At 39.9% G+C, this 18,021-nt stretch overlaps 1 protein-coding gene across 2 annotated transcripts in view; it reads left to right on the forward strand.

Moving 5' to 3' along the window:
* Window positions 1–18,021, forward strand: part of ankrd11 (ankyrin repeat domain 11) — a 98,699-nt gene that overhangs the window by 68,413 nt on the left and 12,265 nt on the right. For both annotated transcript variants that reach the window (XM_056374519.1, XM_056374524.1), the window contains exons 3-8: window positions 3,396–3,541; window positions 7,361–7,493; window positions 15,668–15,841; window positions 16,873–17,073; window positions 17,184–17,326; window positions 17,786–17,933. In XM_056374519.1, coding sequence (XP_056230494.1) covers window positions 3,455–3,541; window positions 7,361–7,493; window positions 15,668–15,841; window positions 16,873–17,073; window positions 17,184–17,326; window positions 17,786–17,933 — 886 coding nt within the window. In that variant the 5' untranslated portion in view covers window positions 3,396–3,454. The remainder of the gene's footprint in view (window positions 1–3,395; window positions 3,542–7,360; window positions 7,494–15,667; window positions 15,842–16,872; window positions 17,074–17,183; window positions 17,327–17,785; window positions 17,934–18,021) is intronic.

An 18,021-nucleotide genomic window follows, 5' to 3' on the forward strand; every position in this document is an offset into this window, starting at 1 on the left:
TGGCTGGACACATGGCATATTGTACCGAGACTATTTTAACTGGGGAAATAATTTGTTTTTAATCAAATGACCAGGGCTCATTTTGCATGACAGTTTCACTAGTTGTGAAATTGTTAGACACAGATGAGGGAACATGCTGTCAGTCTGGAAGTCAGGTGTAATGTTGTGTGTTTCCCAAATTAGCTTGTACTTCTCGATGTAAGTGTGCTTGTGGTGTGTGTGTTAGTGCATCTGCTAGTGTGCACACAATATGCTGCAATATGCTGGAGTGTTGGCCTCTATCTGACCGCAGAGGGAGTGGCTCAGAGGATAGAGAGGATGCTACAGGAGGATGAATAGAGAAAGTAACGGGGGACATAGAAAGAAAGGTGTGTGTGTGTCTGTGTGTGTGTGTGTGTGTGTGTGTGTGTGTGTGTGTGTGTGTGTGTGTGTTTTATGCAAGGGAGAGAGAGGGGATGGAGAGTACGCCTGGCAGGTCCTGTCCTTCATTTGGAAGAGATTGCTTCTCTGGCTCACCTCTCACCAACTCCTTTCTGCAGTCATCTCCATGGCCAAGTTTAACTTGATTGACGTCACACATAAAACATTAAAACTTAACAGGGCTGCTCCTCTGTTTTTTGTTTTGTTTTTTTGTTTGTTTTTTCTGGTGTCAGGGCATGAGTATTACTAGGTGATGAAACAGTCAGCAGACAATAGTCAGTAGGTCATTCACATCTTAAACCTGACTACCCTGTTAACATAATTAACTAAGGAGGAATTAATTTCACACTAAAAGTAACATTTGTATTGAAATTTGATATGTACACATTGTATCTTTTAGTTAATATTGATGCTTTAATGTGTTAATTCATTATAAATCTGCTCAAAAGCACATCAAGTTCCTCTCTAGCACTAAAACCTCAAAATACAGTCAGAAAGTTCTTCTGTTTTTTTGTTTTTTTTCATATGGTGGCTGTTAAGTAAAAAGATGCTACTGTAGAACATTCACCACCACTTATACTCACCACCACCAATTGTAACCTTGTGATCTGTCACTAATATTGCTAATTACATATATATAAACTCAACCTAGCAAGTGCTAACAAATGAAATTTAGTAGACTATTGTTCTTGACTCTTGGTGAAAAGAAGTTTGTGTGAAAGTGTAGCTGCATGACAACCAAACCAATTAAATATATATATAAATATATATATATTTAATTGACTTTTTTTTTACTGCTTGTGTTTGTTTGTCAGTTTTTTTTCACCAAACTTGGTGAAGGGCTGGAGTAGGTCCAGGGAAGAGCCCATTTAATTTAGCAGAAGATCCAGCCAAAGGAAAAAATCCAGGAATTGTTTTTATCATTTTCCTTAACATTGTGAGATGGGGCCATTTTTTTTTAACATTTTCGTCAATTTGTCAATCCCAAGAAATTATATATGGATCTAGGTATTAAAAAACAGACACATTTATGGTGTTGAGATCTGTGACTTTGTACAATTCGGTGAAGATCCAGATAATGATCTGGATCTGACGGATGTGTAGGATTGTTTTGCCTTGGTGAAGGTATACACTACTGAGTGCCATTCTAGTTATTGTTCTCTTTAAGAATGTCATTAATTGTGTTTAATGGTGTTACATTTTTCCAGCCTTTTTTGTTACATTCATTATCCCAAGCATGGAGTCCACTCTGCACCTGCTTAAGTGTTTTGAACGTTCTGCCACCTTTTAGCAACCTCCTGTTGTTTTTGTTCTCTGACGAAGATATATTCTTTTCTATTGTGGATAAACTTAGTGTTGCATAAATTGGTTAAAACATTCACACACTCATGTACACAAATGCACATATGGAATTAATCAACTATTTAGCAGCAACAACAACTTACCGTGTGAAACACACAAACAGACACACACTGTTAGCAGATGTTATGTATTTTATGATTGGGATGGAATTACAAAACAAATGAGGCCAGTGGTTTGAACAGGGTTTCCTCTCCATGTGTGTACATTTGTGTGACTGCTAGCTTGCAAACATCATTTTCCTGTATTTCACATGTCAGCGAAATGCTCAGTTGCTATAACCGCCTGTCATAGTAGTCCCAAAATAGTGCAGAGATTATTGTTCTAGAAGCTCAGCTGACCCAGTTTGAGGTGTGTGAGTGTTGCTGCAAGGTTTGTTTATTTCTGAGAGTAGTCGACCTTCCTGCCACTTTGTTTGGTGTGGTGAGAGGTGGGAGTTTAGGGGACGTTGAAGTGAGTGCCTAGCAGTAGCAAAGAGGGAGCAACACTGAGCCATGGGAGAGAGGAAGGGGGCTGTGGGTTGCTGTGTCTCTTTCCATACACCAGTAAAAGGGGAGCAGTACATCCTCTGTAGTTGTGTGCCTCTCTGGTTGGCTGGCTGGCTGTCTTGACTTGACTGACTTGACTGGAGGGATATAAATAGCAGTCTTTGAGTAGGATAACTGCGGAGGGAAAGGAAGGAGAGTGGGGGAGGGGTGGGGAGATGGAAGTGGCGCCAGGGTAGATAGGAGTGCCAGCGTCTCAGAGTAGGGAAAAAATAATGCAGCCATGGTCTCATCTGTTCACTCACTCACTCAGTCACAAGGATGATCATACTTGGACGTACTCAGAAGAGAGAGTGCATTATGGAGGGGAGAATTGAGGGATGGAATGTATGATTAATTCATGGCTCTGAAGCTGAAGGCCTCTCTTCATGAAAGAAGGCAGTGGATAGTAATGCACATAGATGTGTACATGCACAGAGGACAATGTAAATCTCTGTTCTATGAGTTCGTGATAAAACCAATCACTTTCACCAGGGAGATTTTGAGTTGTTGCTGTAAGGTGGCTACGGCCCATCCTCTGAACTGACTATGGGAGGGATGATATGAATTAGGACAGGCTAATGCCCACAATTACAAGGGGTGGCTGGCTGTGATGGTAAGGAGCTGTTTGGGTTTTGTTGAGACGTGCCAGTCACGTTCCTGAAGACATTCCTCAGCTGTTCCTAGCTCACTCAGTAACCCACAACATTTGGGTTATGCAATATCTAACATGGTCCGTCCTGCTGTTATTCTTCAATTCCAGTGCATAAATGCTTGAGTTGTAGTATAGCTGTTATGAATAATGGGCATCTTGTTTAAAACTACCAGATATTACCAAGCATGATTTAAGGAATTTGGGCAGACCTTGCTCTTTAAGCTTTTTACCTGCCACAGCTTCAAGCCAGCCTGCTGTCCTCCCTCTCAACTGCTCTTCCTCCAGAGCAGGGGTGTAATGGTTGAAAATAGAGTGCTTGATGTACCGCTAATGGCTGCATTGTCTGGCAGTGTGTAAATGTGTTTTCAAAGAATCATAGTGGCCAGGTGCTAACCTCCCCCACCATCTCTTTTTTTTTTTCTTTCTCTTTGTTCCAGACGGTTGATGACGATGCAATGGCAGCGTGAATGAAGCTTGGCGTGGGGAGAGCTGAACGATGCCCAAAGGTGGGGGTTCTAAAACCCCCCAGCTGGACCACTTCCCACTCAACACCGACATGGTGGAAAAGCAGGGTGGGAAGAAGGTAAGACTGAAAAAAAAAAAAAACACATACACACACACACACACACACTCAAAAACACACAATACTCCAAAAAAACTGTTTTCTGTATACAGCATATAATCACAGTTTCATTTTCTTTTTGTCCTTGAAACCTGACATTAAACCACGCCATCTGATTAACAATTATAAAACCTCGGAAGTCCTTACAGACCAGACACAACATTAGCTAAAAGAAAGAAGAAAGTTGGTTTTGGAATGGTGGACAGACCATCCGTTACTTGGAAGCCCTGGCTACCCTTCAGCAGAGAGTATCGCCCCCCTGAAGTCTTTCAGCCTGTTACTGGACTAGTACTAGTTCTACCAGTTTCAATGATGAGTTTTACAGTTGATCCTGATCTTTGCCCTCTCTGTGGAGGAGGGGAGCTTTATAAAAGTTTCTCATTGTCTACCACGTCATCTTTGTCAATTAGGTGACATTTTCAAGTTGGGTTTGGATTTGCCCCTCGTTATAATTTTTTATATATATATATATATATATATACAAATTTTCATTTACTAGAACTACAAAGTCTAGCTATAATTAACAAGGCGGAAGGTCCAAAGACCAGCTAATAGCAGATTGAGGTGTAAATATTACATATATATTTGACACAGCATTAATTCTTTCTTGCCATAGCCTCAGTGTAAGTCAGGCCAAGCTCAGACCTACAACCTCTGTAATTTACTCTTCAGATGTGGAGGCACCAAACATTATTCATGTTATCGAATAATAGTGGTTAACAACATACTCAGGTACCAAGAACAAACTGGATGTTGTCTGTCTTCTATTATTTACACTTTGTCTTTTTCATTAGTCTCAATCGTGTGATGTATTTACCTCTGACTGATGACCACATCAAGGCAAATTCTGGTAATTAATGTGTAGTCTTTTCCAGCTTTTCTAGGACCACTTTATGGCACATTTACACTATGGACTATTGTATAATGCACTGGTGGATACGGATAAACAGTTTTTATGTCAGCAAAATTCAGGCAAAAAAGGCTGCTTTTCTTAGCCACATTCAGAAGCACCTGTAGCCTTGTTGGCCTGTTAAAACATATTTGGTATTGAAATTTAAGTTATGAGGGAAGTGTCTCTCATAATTTGACACAGGTACAGTCATGTTGTTTGAAAGGAACAAAGTGTAAGGCGCAGCTTGATGATGTCATGGTGTGTGCCAACTGTTAAGCTACCAGCAGCAGCACCAAGAGGCGAAGAGAGGAGAGGTACAGCTTATGCAGGCATGGATTTACAGCCCTCTGCAAAGGATTGCATCAGACTCTGGCATGGAGGGAGGGAGAGAGGGAGGGAATGAAGCACACAGGGGTGGGTGGAAAACGGAGTGAGACGAAAAGAGCAGGCATTGCTAGGAGACCACCAAACAGGGTGTCTTATGAAGGTAGATCTGAGGAAAGTCTCTAGATGTCAAAGCTTTCTTTGAATTTTATTCGGCAAAACACAACGCAGTCTAACTCTAGTGATAAGCTTTTTGGTGATTTGACCATTTTCTGCCAGTGGAATTGGTGCCAAGTAGAACCAAGCTCTACACGTGAGGTTGTATTTTTTTCTTCTCTCATAGAAATCACTTCCTCACTTCTCAGTTTCCCCACATAGATGTCCTGTAGCTTCTGCACTTGTGAGATGTGTGCATCATGTTATCACGTGAATTGTGGGTTCTCTTGAAAAAGCCTTTGTGTAGGTGAGTGTAGATGCAGACGGAGAGAGGAAGGGGGAGAGGGAGAGAGAGATCAGCTAACTGTAGCTGCCACTGTTTGTCTCTACTGTACCATGACATCATAGTCTTATGACTGGGGTAGGGCAGTGGGAGGAGTTCAAAGACTCGACACATAATGGAAAACCTGCCCTGAGGATAGAAAGAGATGAGTAGGGGACAGAAGGTAGGACTGAGAAATTAAGTGAAATAAAGTGAGCCTTTGTACATTACATTTGACCTGCTCCTGCATCTCTATTATAAGACCTTAAACCCTCTGTACATGAAGCACAATGGTGAAACACACCCTGACTTTATACCAAAATACTTGCATTGTTTTTAAGAATCCATGTTATGAGACATTTCTTTAGGATTGAGCAATTTGACAAGAACATCATCATTTCACAATTGACTGACTCCATCGCTGGTGGAAATTCCCTTTTCACTGAGACCTTAATCCTGTAATGTTTATTTCCTGTAGAGTTTACCACAGATGTGGTAACCACAGTGTCAACAATGTCAAAAAAACAGTGTCAACTGTATTGTACAAGCACATCCACTACCTGACATATTCTGATATCAACTATTTAAGGGGGATGAATTTAGTTCACACATAACCACAAATGTAACTTTAAAACACACAACACTATTTTAACATACCAATAACATTTCAATCATTATTAATACATTCTTACTTTATTGTCTCCCACCAGTTCTCTGGTCTTGGGACAACACAGATTTTTGAGGTTTAGAGAGTGCATCAGATATGTCTAATTTAAGTGGTGGATGGAAAAAATACAAAGCCACTGTCTCTGTTTTGGTGATTAAGATCCTTTAAATGTACACATCTGGATCACTGGCATTACTGCAGTAAAGTGGAATGACTCCATGTTACTTCAATTTGTACCATGCATGCTTCCCCATATGCATTTACTGTCATTTGGAAATTCAGAAGTTCCTGAGGAATCCTGGCATTTTGTTTGCAACCGTAATGTATGTAAAGTGTGGTTTTTTTTGTTTTTATTCAATTTTTGCCCAGATATAATCCTACTCCCAGAGTTGTTTATGGCTTTTTAATACATATGTACACTCGGCAATTACCATAAAGGTTTACATTTCAATTACTAAAAGCATTATACATTCAAAAAAATATAACATGATCTGACTATAGCCGGTTCTGTCATTCATCAAAACTTATGACTTCTATCTGCAAGTTTGTTTTTCTCCACGCTTTACTGGCTCCTTCCTTTGACTTCTATCTGCAAGTTTGTTTTGCTCCACGCTTTACTGGCTCCTTCCTTTATCAAGAAAAAATAATGAACGATTTCTAGTTAGTTTCTATTCAGATTCAATTGCTGTTTGTTCTTAGATTGTTAAATAGAAAAAATAAGCAATTTGAAGATATTACTTTGAGCTTTAGGAACTTCTGATAGACATTTTAGTATATGCATTATATAGACCAAGCAATTATTTCATTCTAAAGATAATGATTCATTTCTAATAAATTTTAAATTCTAACCGTACTAGAAACAGATATATCAACTCTTGGAAATCTTCCTATTTTTCAGTTCTAACAGTTGTAAAGCTGCTAGTCAGGACAAGCAAGTCACTATCACTATCAGATCCCAATACAATAAAGAAACATGTTGAACAGACATAAGTATTTACATCTGCTGATAGCACATACACTTGGGCTTGTGATTGTTTCCAGCAGCTGTAGACCACAAAGCTGAGTCGGCGTCAGTATGGCCTCCTCTCCCTGCGCCTGGCTCTTTGTGCTGTGGCCAGGGAGCCAGGAATGTAGGAGGAAACTCCATTGAAAAGTTTTGCTTCGCAAAGCTCATAATGGCAAGAAGAGTCGGAGCAGAGCACGACACTGAATATAGGAGGAGGCTGCAGGATCCATCGCTAGCTCATACGTGTCTGTCTCTTTTGACTAACGTCTCGTTTTTACATCTCATACTTTCTGATCAGAAAACAAGTAAATATTGTTGAAATTACAGTGCTATGTCTCTATTCTGATCAAAGCTCTTTCATCTCTTAATCATGTTCTTCATGTTCTTCATGTTCTCATTTGTCTCCTCCACAGGATAAAGTGTTGTCAAACAAGACTCCCAAATTGGATCGCAGTGATGGGGTCAAAGAGATGAAAGAAAAGGCCCCTAAAAGGAAGCTGCCCTTCACTGCTGGAGCTAATGGAGACCAGAAAGATTCTGACTCGGGTAAGGGAATATTGATATGTATTTACTCATGTGTTTTGACAACTCCACCTCCATGGGACTTTAAAGTAGGAATCAAAAGGGAATGGGAGTTATTGCATCACATCCTCTAAAGCTGGCAGGAAGTAGGTAGCCGTGCTCTGTAATAGGAGGGGGGTTGGGCTTTGTGAAGTGAAAGGGCTCTCAGCTCTAGCTTCAAGTCAGCTGTGTGTCTGCGGCAGAACCATGGAGTTTGTTTCTACAATCACAGTCAGAAAGGAGAGGAAGACCACATAAAATCATGATCCAATTAAGTGGGGATTTGTATAACGTACAGGCCTGACCAGGTCTGGCTTTGGTAAGTCTCCGGCTTTGTGTTTTCTTTAATTAGGGAGAGAAGGACTACTGCTCATGCTTGTTTGACTTTGGGCTTTAAGGGTTCAGGATTTAGTTTGTTGATAATGGTCCAACTCGGAGGCTTTGGTAACAGCCTTCATCATCAGCATTGGCTGAGTCGCCACATTGGTTTATGTTCAGTGATTAGACTTGAAAAAGGCTTTCCACTCCAGGCAGGAGTGGAAAGCTAAAAGTGTGCGTGTTGCAACAGATGACTGTTATGGTTTGGAGTCAAGTATTGTAAGATTGGAGATGTATTTTGTAGACGTGAGCTTGTGTAGCTCACAGTAATTATGAATAAGTGAAATGTTAAATTGAGAAACTCTGAGAAACTTGCTTTCTCAATACTACTTTGATTGGCACTCTTGAATCGCTGTATGGTTTGTGTTCATGTCAATGCCTTTTGCATCCTTACACTTATATTGCAAGATTTTCTGCACTGTTTCTTCAGTAATAATATATGCTTGTTGTGCTTGTATCATTGTTATTATTTTACTCATTCACTGGTTTCATATTATTTACCTGTTGGCTTTCTTAGGATGTTTCTCATAGCTTCTACAAGAAAGGGTCAACCCCACCCCCCTCAGTAAGGGGAGGTGTGAAAACTTATCTCAGGAACAATAGCAGGACAGTCTGTTAGTATGCTAATAGCTTGATCTGTTGTTGGATTGGGCTATATGGTCTTTCAGCCCTTGATTCTCAACTCTATGCAGTGACAAGAAAAAGAATGTGAACCGTTTGGAATTACCTGGTTTTCTGCCTCGATTGGTCATAAAAAGTGATCTGATTTTCATCTAGGTCACAGATGTAGGCAAAGTGTCCCTAAGTTAATATCAGTGCTGATGGAAAAAGTAAGTGAACCCTTGCAGTGTTTCCTCTACATTCATTTAGCAGTGGCGGCCCCCCCCCCCCCCCCCCCCCCGATAGCATGCCCCCACTGCTGAAAAAAATCCTAGAGGAAACACTGCCTTGGATTTAATAAGTGGTCGAACCGCCTGTGGCATCACTAACCAAACAAGCACTTCTGGTAGCTGCTGATCAGACCTCTGAACAATGTACAGGAGGAATTTTGGACCATTCTTCCTCATAGAGCTGCTTCAGCTCAGCCATATTCTTAGGAGAGCAGCTCTCTTGAGGTCATTCCACAGCATCTCTACTGAATACAGTTCTGTGCTCTGACTGGACCACTCCAGAAGGTGGATTTTCTTTGTTTTAAGTCATTCTGTAGTAAATTTACTTTGATGTTTAGGGTCATTGTCCTGCTGCATCACCCAACTGTTACCAAGTTCAGCAGATGTTCAGCCAATCTGACATTATCCTGTAAAATACCTTGATAAACTTGGAAATGTTTGCATGCAGTGCACTTTTCCAATTCAATGGTAGTTTCATCAGTCCGTGAAGTGTGAAGCTGCACTTTGGCAAACTTCAGATGCAGCAATGAGTGTTGTGGTTGACTCATGAACAGAGATGTTAACCAGCTCCATTGATTCCTTTAACACTTTAGCTGTAACTCTGAGGTTCTTTGTTACGTTGCTGAGCTCTTTGCATTGTGCTTTTGGAGTCATCTTAGCTGGGCACTCATAGACAGTTTTATCTGACTCTGGACTGATGAATTTCTAAACCCTTTGAGATGACTTATTAACACTTTCCAGCTTTCCTCTGAGATGTTTTTTTTTGCAAGGCAGATGTTTATTGTGAATAGCAAACTTAAAATGTTTAAGTGTATTTTTTTGTAAGTCAAAATAGCTCTAAGCCAAACCTCCAATCTTGTCTAATTGACTGGACTCCAGGTCTAGTAACTCCTGACTCCAGTTAGCTTTTGTCAATGCCATCAGCTGAGGGTTTTACATACTTTTTCCAGCCTACACTGTGAATGTTGAAATTATGTTTTCAATATGGACAAGAACAAACAATGATTTGTGGGTCATTAGTTAAAATAGACTGTGTTTGTCCATAATTGTAATTTTGATGAAGATCTGGTTATATTTAAGGACAGATTTACAAATAAATGGAGGTAAATCCAGAGGGATCACTTCATTTTTTCTTGCCACTGTATTCTGAACATAACTGTTTCTTAATAGTTTCTTGTGTTTACAAACCACAGAAGCCGGGAAGTTTCCAGGGTTCATGCCATTACACAATTCACACAGTTTTTATAATTGAGTTGGTTGTATCTGTCTGTCACTGCAGTGTTTTCAATTTATTAGGATGTATTGTTTCACATAGGGAAAATTATGTTGTCTTAGTGGTGGCTAGCCTAATACTTGGAGATTGGAGAACTGTAATCTCTCTGTATCTACGCCTGTGCACGTAGTATTCAGGACTGATGTGTCTACATACCTTTCTCAACTGTATATTCAGTTGTTTCTGCATATCTGTGTTTTATAGTCTGACTTTGTTGCTTTGCCTTTCAAGTTCTGACCCTGCTGGGTCAGTGTCTAGCCTCTCTGCAAAATTTTACACCTCTGACACGTCACAGCACCCACCCCCCTCTCGACACTACCCCATTACTAGCTCTCCATTCCCCTGTGGCTTTATGACCATGTGGTATACTATAGTATACCAAAATATTCTGTGGCCAAGTCCTTGGCTTCAATTAAGTAAACTAAAAATATTGATTTTTAAAATATCGACTGTTTTTTGTAGCCTCTAAGGACATTAATTGAAAGTTAATATAGGGAAAATAAAGTAAAACACATAATTCTGCTGAAAAGTGAATGTAAATTTAGACCAAAGAATAATAGAATGTTTTTTTGGGTTTTTTTGGGTTTTAAATTACCTGGTTTTCTGTTTAATGCGTTAGTATTTTAGATAGATTCACAATTGATTCATAATAACTACCAGGTAAAAAGGGAAGCATATCAAATCAAGTAAATGTCTTTGTGTAAGAGTTGGCGTGCATTATTTTAAGACACCACAGCTAGATTCCCTACTGTGTAACTCATAAAAAAAAATTTGATCAGTTTCCATTATATTTGGCTTTCTTTCCTCTTTTTAGAAAATGTCTCAACTGTGTTCTTTGTACGTGTGTTCAAATATACTGTTGGAAATTGTCTTCTTAGGAATAAAAAATGAAAGATCTGCTCAAGCCTGAGCCTGACATTAAATGTACAGCGCATTTTGTCATATAGCAGCGTTATGCTCAAATTAAAAGAAAAAAAAGTCCACTCATCAATCTGCAATCAATACAGCATAATGCTAAAGCGAGAACAGAATTTTAGAAATTTTCACATTGACATAAGTATTCAGGCCCTTTGCGAAGTGCCAATTCTCTTGAGCATCTTTGAGTTGTTTCTAAACCTTGATTGGAGTCCATTTGTGTTGAACCACTGAAGGTTCCCAAGAGCACAGTGGCCTCCATAATTCTTAAATTAAAAAAAGGGTGTTAAGGCTAAATTTACAATAGGTAGAGTCCAATCAAGGTGTGGAAATATCTCAAAGATGATCAAGAGAAATGGGAGGCTAAATTTCAAGTGTCATAGCAAAGGGTCTGAATACTTATGTATGTATGTATACTTATGCTTGGTATCTCACAGTATTCCTTATTTCTGTAATGGAAGATTAGGCCTTTGCAGTAATTCTGATGTTGCTTGTATGCATTGCTACCAACTTAGCCTCTAATTAGCATGCACACAGTAGTTCCCTGCTTGTTGTTTACAAATATTACAAGGGCCTATAAGCAAGCTAGACAAGGGGGAGGAGTATGTACTGACTACGCCTCTGGATAGCACAGTGCAGATCATTCAAGATGAAGTTAATCAGAGCCCTAAAAAACTTCATTGCTCATCCCTCCCTTCGCAGAATTGCCAAGCCTCCCTTGACCTCCTCCTGAGGAGCGCTAGACAGCAGCATTCCTCCTTCCTGAGGTCATCTTTCTTCCGCTCCTCTCTTCCCTCTTCCTCCTCACCACCACTATCCACAACAGCAGTCAGACTTCAGGGATAGATGGTAGAACAATCTTGCCAGATCACGACTACGCCCACACTGAGAAGGATAATTCCGAAAATGCAGTTTACATGTGAAAACAACTCGCGTTTTCAGGTCATTTTTGTGAAGAGCTCCATCCTCACTGGGACACCACAACAAAAAGAAAACAACAAAGTCTTTTCTTCTTGTTCCTCCTCTTCTTTTAGTTTGCAAACAACAACATTTTGAAATACAACCATCATTTATAAGGAATGAGACATATGCAGCCCAATAACTTCATTCTGTCACTTCATGTTGCTTTTTATGATCGATTATACTGTTTGGCTGCAGCCAAACAAACAGATTTCTTGTTGACATATTTTACAGTGCTATAATTAGAGTATTAACCAGTTAGTTAACTGCCACAAACAAATTTAAAGTGTCAACTTGCTTAAATGTAAGGATATGCTATCATAGCTTTAGGACAGTTGGTCAGATAAGAAATGATTAGGTTATTTAGGGCTCTGAGTAATTTATTGACTAATTGTGTAATCAATAATGAAAATGATAATTAGTTGCAGGTCTAAGATTTTTATGTGTCTGTGTCTATGTCAGACGGTGATTTAATTGTGGCTAATAAGTTCTACCTGTTGCCCAAAGTGAAAAGAAATTTGAGAAAGTTAAATAGTTATTTTAGGCAGCAACATCTGAAAGCATAACATAAAAGCTTTTATACAACAGCAGCAGAACTATGATCAGCTTTATCGGCATTCAAATTGAGCAATCACAGAGGAGGTACATGAAAACTTTTTTCATCATTACTTCCACATAGCACCATACCATGTCTAAGAAGGACTGCACTTTTGGTGGGGAAAAAAAAATAATATATATCTATATCGTTGGGTCTGAAAGTACCCACTTATAATTTACCGAAGGTCAAAACATGGCCAAACAAATTTAGCTAAGTCAGGTGATCTTTTTGTGTCTTTGACATTGTAGCTTACTTTAATGTGCTCAAACGGAGTCACTCTATCTTCTTTTGCAGCCTTCTAGGATATTAATTGTTCTTGCAGCCATGCCATTCCCATTGGGTCAGTTTTGCGACACAGTAATGATGGTCAGGTTTTGTGAACTTTGAAGGAAGGTGTGAGCTGAGCCATGTAGAGTGGGTTGCAAAAGGAGACAGTGATGTGCACAGATCTTCAGCCCACGCATCTTTTCCCTCAGCAAGTTTTAACACTCAGAGATTTGTCTTTCAGTCTCCCAGACTCACACTGGCTCTGAGTAAAACCAGCAGACAGAAGCTGCCTAACTGATTAAAGCAATATGTAACAAATGTGCCAGCTGGACAGAGTCGACAGACAGAGCATTGTACACCGTAGTATGTTCATACTATATATTTAGGAGTCTCTCTTGCTTAATACAAAGCATTGACAAAACATCCTGTTGGCCACTTCCTGCCTCTTCTCCCATAACTTCCTGTTTATGCAATTTTTGTGAGTCCCTAAACAGAACATTTTTTTTCAGTCTAACATGCTATGGTCAACCATACCTGGTCAGACTGGTTAGAGCGGTTCTTCTTGTCGTGGAGTGTGTCGGCTGACTGAACCAGACAGTCTCTTTGTTTTGCTGGTAGCTTACACTGTAGTATTGTCTGCCTGCCATATCCAAAACCTAACTCTATTATTACCTGACATTTACGTTTGATGTGGTCCCCTCCCGTGGCTCAGGTAGGCAGTTTATTCATCGGGTGACTATCCCTAGCTAGCTTGCATTCTTTTTTTATTCTCCTTGTCTCTTATCTTGTTAGTCAAGTTTCAAGCAGTAAGGAGAGTAAGGTTTCAACCCTGTCTGTAAGCTGAGTAATATCATTTTACTGAGACACATAAAGGCCCCAGCAATGTTCCCTGAATAGACATCCAACAGAAAGACATACTATAGGAGCAGGCACACAGCGTTGTGTAATTGTTTATTCATTTGTGTAATTCAGTAATCCACATGTGACACACATTTTTGGTTCACATGTTGTATAATCATAGGGGCCACACCGCCACACTTTAATGAAGCCGTCTTCCATTTTGATCTTTATCTTTCCTTAAATTCTCATGTTGATTAACCAAACACAAACCGTATGAAAGCAAAATAACATCCCTTACTTTATAAGCATGTGGAACAAATTTTGTATGTAGCTGTGTTCCCACAGCATCCCATCAAATTAAAATCATACTTTTTTGCACAGGCAGTAGTTTCTGGGTTTAGGATTTGTCATTTTTGCCTCTCTGGTATAGCTTAAAAGTCAGATGGAGATCATCCCTGCTCCAAATGTGTATGTAAACAAACTGCCCCATCTGCATTTTGTGAACCTGGAGTCTGATCTATGAGCAGGCTGTTCGCTGCCACTGATGATGAATCTTCTATTAGAGCCTTCGGCCTTGTGTGTGTTGTTTAGTAGCATGCCTCTGCATGGGTGCATCAGGGTAATAACTGCCTTCCTGGTTCCTAGTCTTGTAAACATAGTATGGAAAGGCAAGCGTAGCACTTTCTCTGTTGTGCTGCTCAAAAAACATGTTTGGACTGCTTCTGTGGTTCCTGCTGTTAAAGACTTAGCAGAAGGAATGTGTCTAAATGGCAAATGCTTTGGAGAACGTGAGAGTGTATCAAAGAGGGGTGGGGGCACATTAGCTGTAAGTACTCACAGATGTTAGTGAAAGTTCATCAGCTCTGTACTTGTGACTGGAAAAATATTTTCCTGGAAAGCCTTTGGCCACCGGAAGCGTGCTTCCTCCTTGCCTTATTTACTTGTGTTTTTGTGGCCTTGAGCAAGGAGGCCAGATTTGGAATGAGAAAAGTGCCACAGAAATCACGCAGAGACAGCGCTCTACTTGTTTCGCCATACATGCACATTTGAAGTTTCTTTCTTTGTCGTAGGAGTCTGTATTGTTGATAGCGCTGACTCGCTGTGGGAGCTGTTCCCCCTCAGTGATAAAGTGTTACAGTCATACGTAGCTTTACCCTCCATAAGGGTCATCAAATGGTATGTTGCCACTGAAAATAATTGCTGGGTGTGTCTTAGTGGAGCAGCTGCTTTTGTCCAGTAGCGCTGTGTCTCCAGTAAGCCTGGCAGGCACGCAGGCAGGCATGTGGTGACCTTGGCAAGGCCATGTTGAATTGAAATATACACCGACTATTTCGTAATAACTGTGGTTCTGCCAAGTCACACCCTCTTTCATCTCTTCTCAATTCAGGGTGATTGGCTTGGAGACAGACACATACATAAACACACTGCCTGTTGGCCCCTCCCTTTCTCAGGGGCAGCTGGATAATAATACAAAAGTCATCCCCCCTGCTACCAACAAATCCCTCACAAACTGGGCTACATATTCAGTATGTAGTATATGAGCAAGGATGTTTTTTTTGTTTTGTGTTTTTAACAGAGGCTTATATAGATGGTAGCCAAGTGTTTTTTGCAGTGGACATTCTAAAAAGGGCAAAGTGGGGGTAGAAATGACAGCACTATTTGTTAAATCACTGTAAATTTAATACTTTTTGCTTCATTGTCTTTTTTTCTTTCCACCAAAGAAACATTTAAAATGTGTCTGATTGTTGTGACATGTTTAATGTGCTTTTGAAGATTGTCATAACAGTGAAAGCTTGTCAGGTATAGGAAATATAAAGAGCACAAAGAAAGAGATGGATAATCAGTTTACCCAATGAATAATTACGCTATAATATTGAATGTCTCCTACTGGTATAACTCTAATGACACACCTATTACTCTACTTTTCCATATGGTTCATTAAACTAGATTTGTTTGTGTGTGCATGAATGAACGTGTATTTGTGTCTATGCAGCCCAATAAAATTAACCTTACTTCTTTCCTATCACTTTCATTACAGAGAAACCAGGTCCAGAGCGGAAGCGCATTAAAAAGGAGCCCACCAACACCCGGAAGGCGGGCTTGCCGTTTGGAATGGGGATGCCAGGGATCCGGGCCGGGTACCCCCTCTCTGAGCGGCAGCAGGTGGCCTTGCTCATGCAAATGACAGCTGAGGAGTCCGTCAACAGTCCAGGTGCGTGCTTATCATGGAGACCACGTCTTCAGTGGATGGGTTGCGCACAAGGAAAGAGGGATGGGAGGGAGCTTTATATGTAGACAGTGTTTGTGTGTGTTTGTGGGGGAGAGCAATGAAGGTGGGCTTAAAGAGAGAGCAGCAGGGGGGTGAGGCATGGGACTGATTGTTTTTGTTTATTTTCTCTATTGCCTCTGGACATGGGCAGTTGCTGAATTTGAATTTAGTTATACAAGCTAATCTACATTCATTTTCATTACAGCTGCAATGTAAAACTATGCTGTCAGTGGAAGTGGTTGTTTTTCTTAGCAGCTGTAATCGCGACATGAAAGTTCATCTACAGTAGTGGAATTATTTTTCTAAAATAAGCATGGGACTGTCAAGGAAATGAAACTTCCCCTGTTGGTATTGCGTTAGTCGAATGGTGCAATCTCAGCATCTGAGTCAAATCACAGTACACATCCAGATATAAAAGGCCTGCAAGCCTTTATTGTTGTTTGTTAATTATTCAATAAATTTACAACCTCCTTATGTCCTCTCAAATGGTACATTTATTTTTGGTAGACAGTCATTTGGCCATAAATGTATTAGATACCTAAAATAGTATTATTGTTACAACACTGTACTTTTTCTGTTACTGTTGACATTTGAATTAGGTTGGTGAAGACCAATGCATAGCCACTTTTATTTATATGTTAATCCTTTTGTTGCATGCCTGAAGGCATTGACATAGATTAAGTGAGTGTGTTTCAAATATCATTTGGGACAATAGCTATGCAAACTCAATAATGTAAATGTGATTAAGGCTTGGGTTTAATCTTGTAAATGTGATGAAATGAGCTCAAGTGAAGTATGTCCAACCACTTTGCTGCTGATTCTTAGAGTAAGACTGCCCCCTTCTGGCTGTAGGCACATCAAATAAACTGTTATTCATAGTAGATGTAATAACAAGTAAAAAATATATACACATTAAAGTAAAATGTGCCAAACAAAACTGGTGTTGAAATAAAGTGTCCATTTCCTACCAACAGACACAACACCAAAGCATCAGTCACAGTCCAGTCTGGGTCAGAAGGGAACGCCAAACTCTGCATCTAAAACCAAAGACAAAGTGAATAAACGGAATGAGAGAGGAGAGACTCGGCTGCACAGAGCAGCAATCCGTGGAGAGGTACGCCGCATCAAGGAGCTCATCAGCGAGGGAGCTGATGTGAATGTAAAAGACTTTGCAGGTGAGAAGCTCTTTTATAGACTGTTGTTTACTTAGTGCATGAAGCTATATATATATATATATTCATTCGTGTATTGTGTACACTCTCACAATTGTTCTTCTTATGTTTAGGCTGGACTGCATTGCATGAAGCGTGCAATAGGGGGTACTATGATGTGGCCAAGCAGCTGCTGGCAGCCGGAGCAGAGGTCAACACCAAGGGTTTGGATGATGACACCCCTCTACACGATGCATCCAACAATGGACATTTCAAGGTGAAAACAAAGTGCATAGTCAGTAAAGGCAGGTCATATCTGAATGCAGTCAATATTATTACCAAAGTACTAAAGCACAAAATAAAAATTTTAAATTCTGAAGGTGGAACAACAGAACCTGATGCCATTAACTTTTTCATGGCACGTTCATATCATCAAATAATAACTGTGACGTTAGTGGTGTATTAAAGTGCCAATCTCGAAGATATCCGTCTTGGCTGTTTGTAATACTGCAATTATGTAGATATTGCAGTACTTTCATCAGTGGGCCAGAGGCTCAATCACCATTGTGTTACCTCATTCACCTATAGTGACTTATCAGACATTTACCTAAATGAAAATCTTAAGAGATTGCCACTATTACTTTGTGTCCCTTGACCTCAAAATTCTGAACCACAAGACTTGATAATATCACCCTGTAAAATAGAATTTATATTAATGAAATATTTTTTGTTTCAGGTGGTAAAACTGCTTTTACGGTATGGAGGGGATCCACGTCAAAGCAACAGGAGAGGTGAAACACCACTGAAGGTTGCCAACTCTCCAACTATGCTGAATCTATTGCTGGGGAAAGGCACTTACACTTCAAGTGAAGAGAGTTCATCAGGTATGTAATATTTAGTCTTTGAGTCACCTAATTACATGGCTGTTATAAGTTTTGTAAGTTATTCATGTAGATGGGGCTGTAAATGTTT

This window comes from Seriola aureovittata, chromosome 1 (genome assembly GCF_021018895.1).
Source record: "Seriola aureovittata isolate HTS-2021-v1 ecotype China chromosome 1, ASM2101889v1, whole genome shotgun sequence".
Lineage (NCBI taxonomy): Eukaryota > Metazoa > Chordata > Actinopteri > Carangiformes > Carangidae > Seriola > Seriola aureovittata.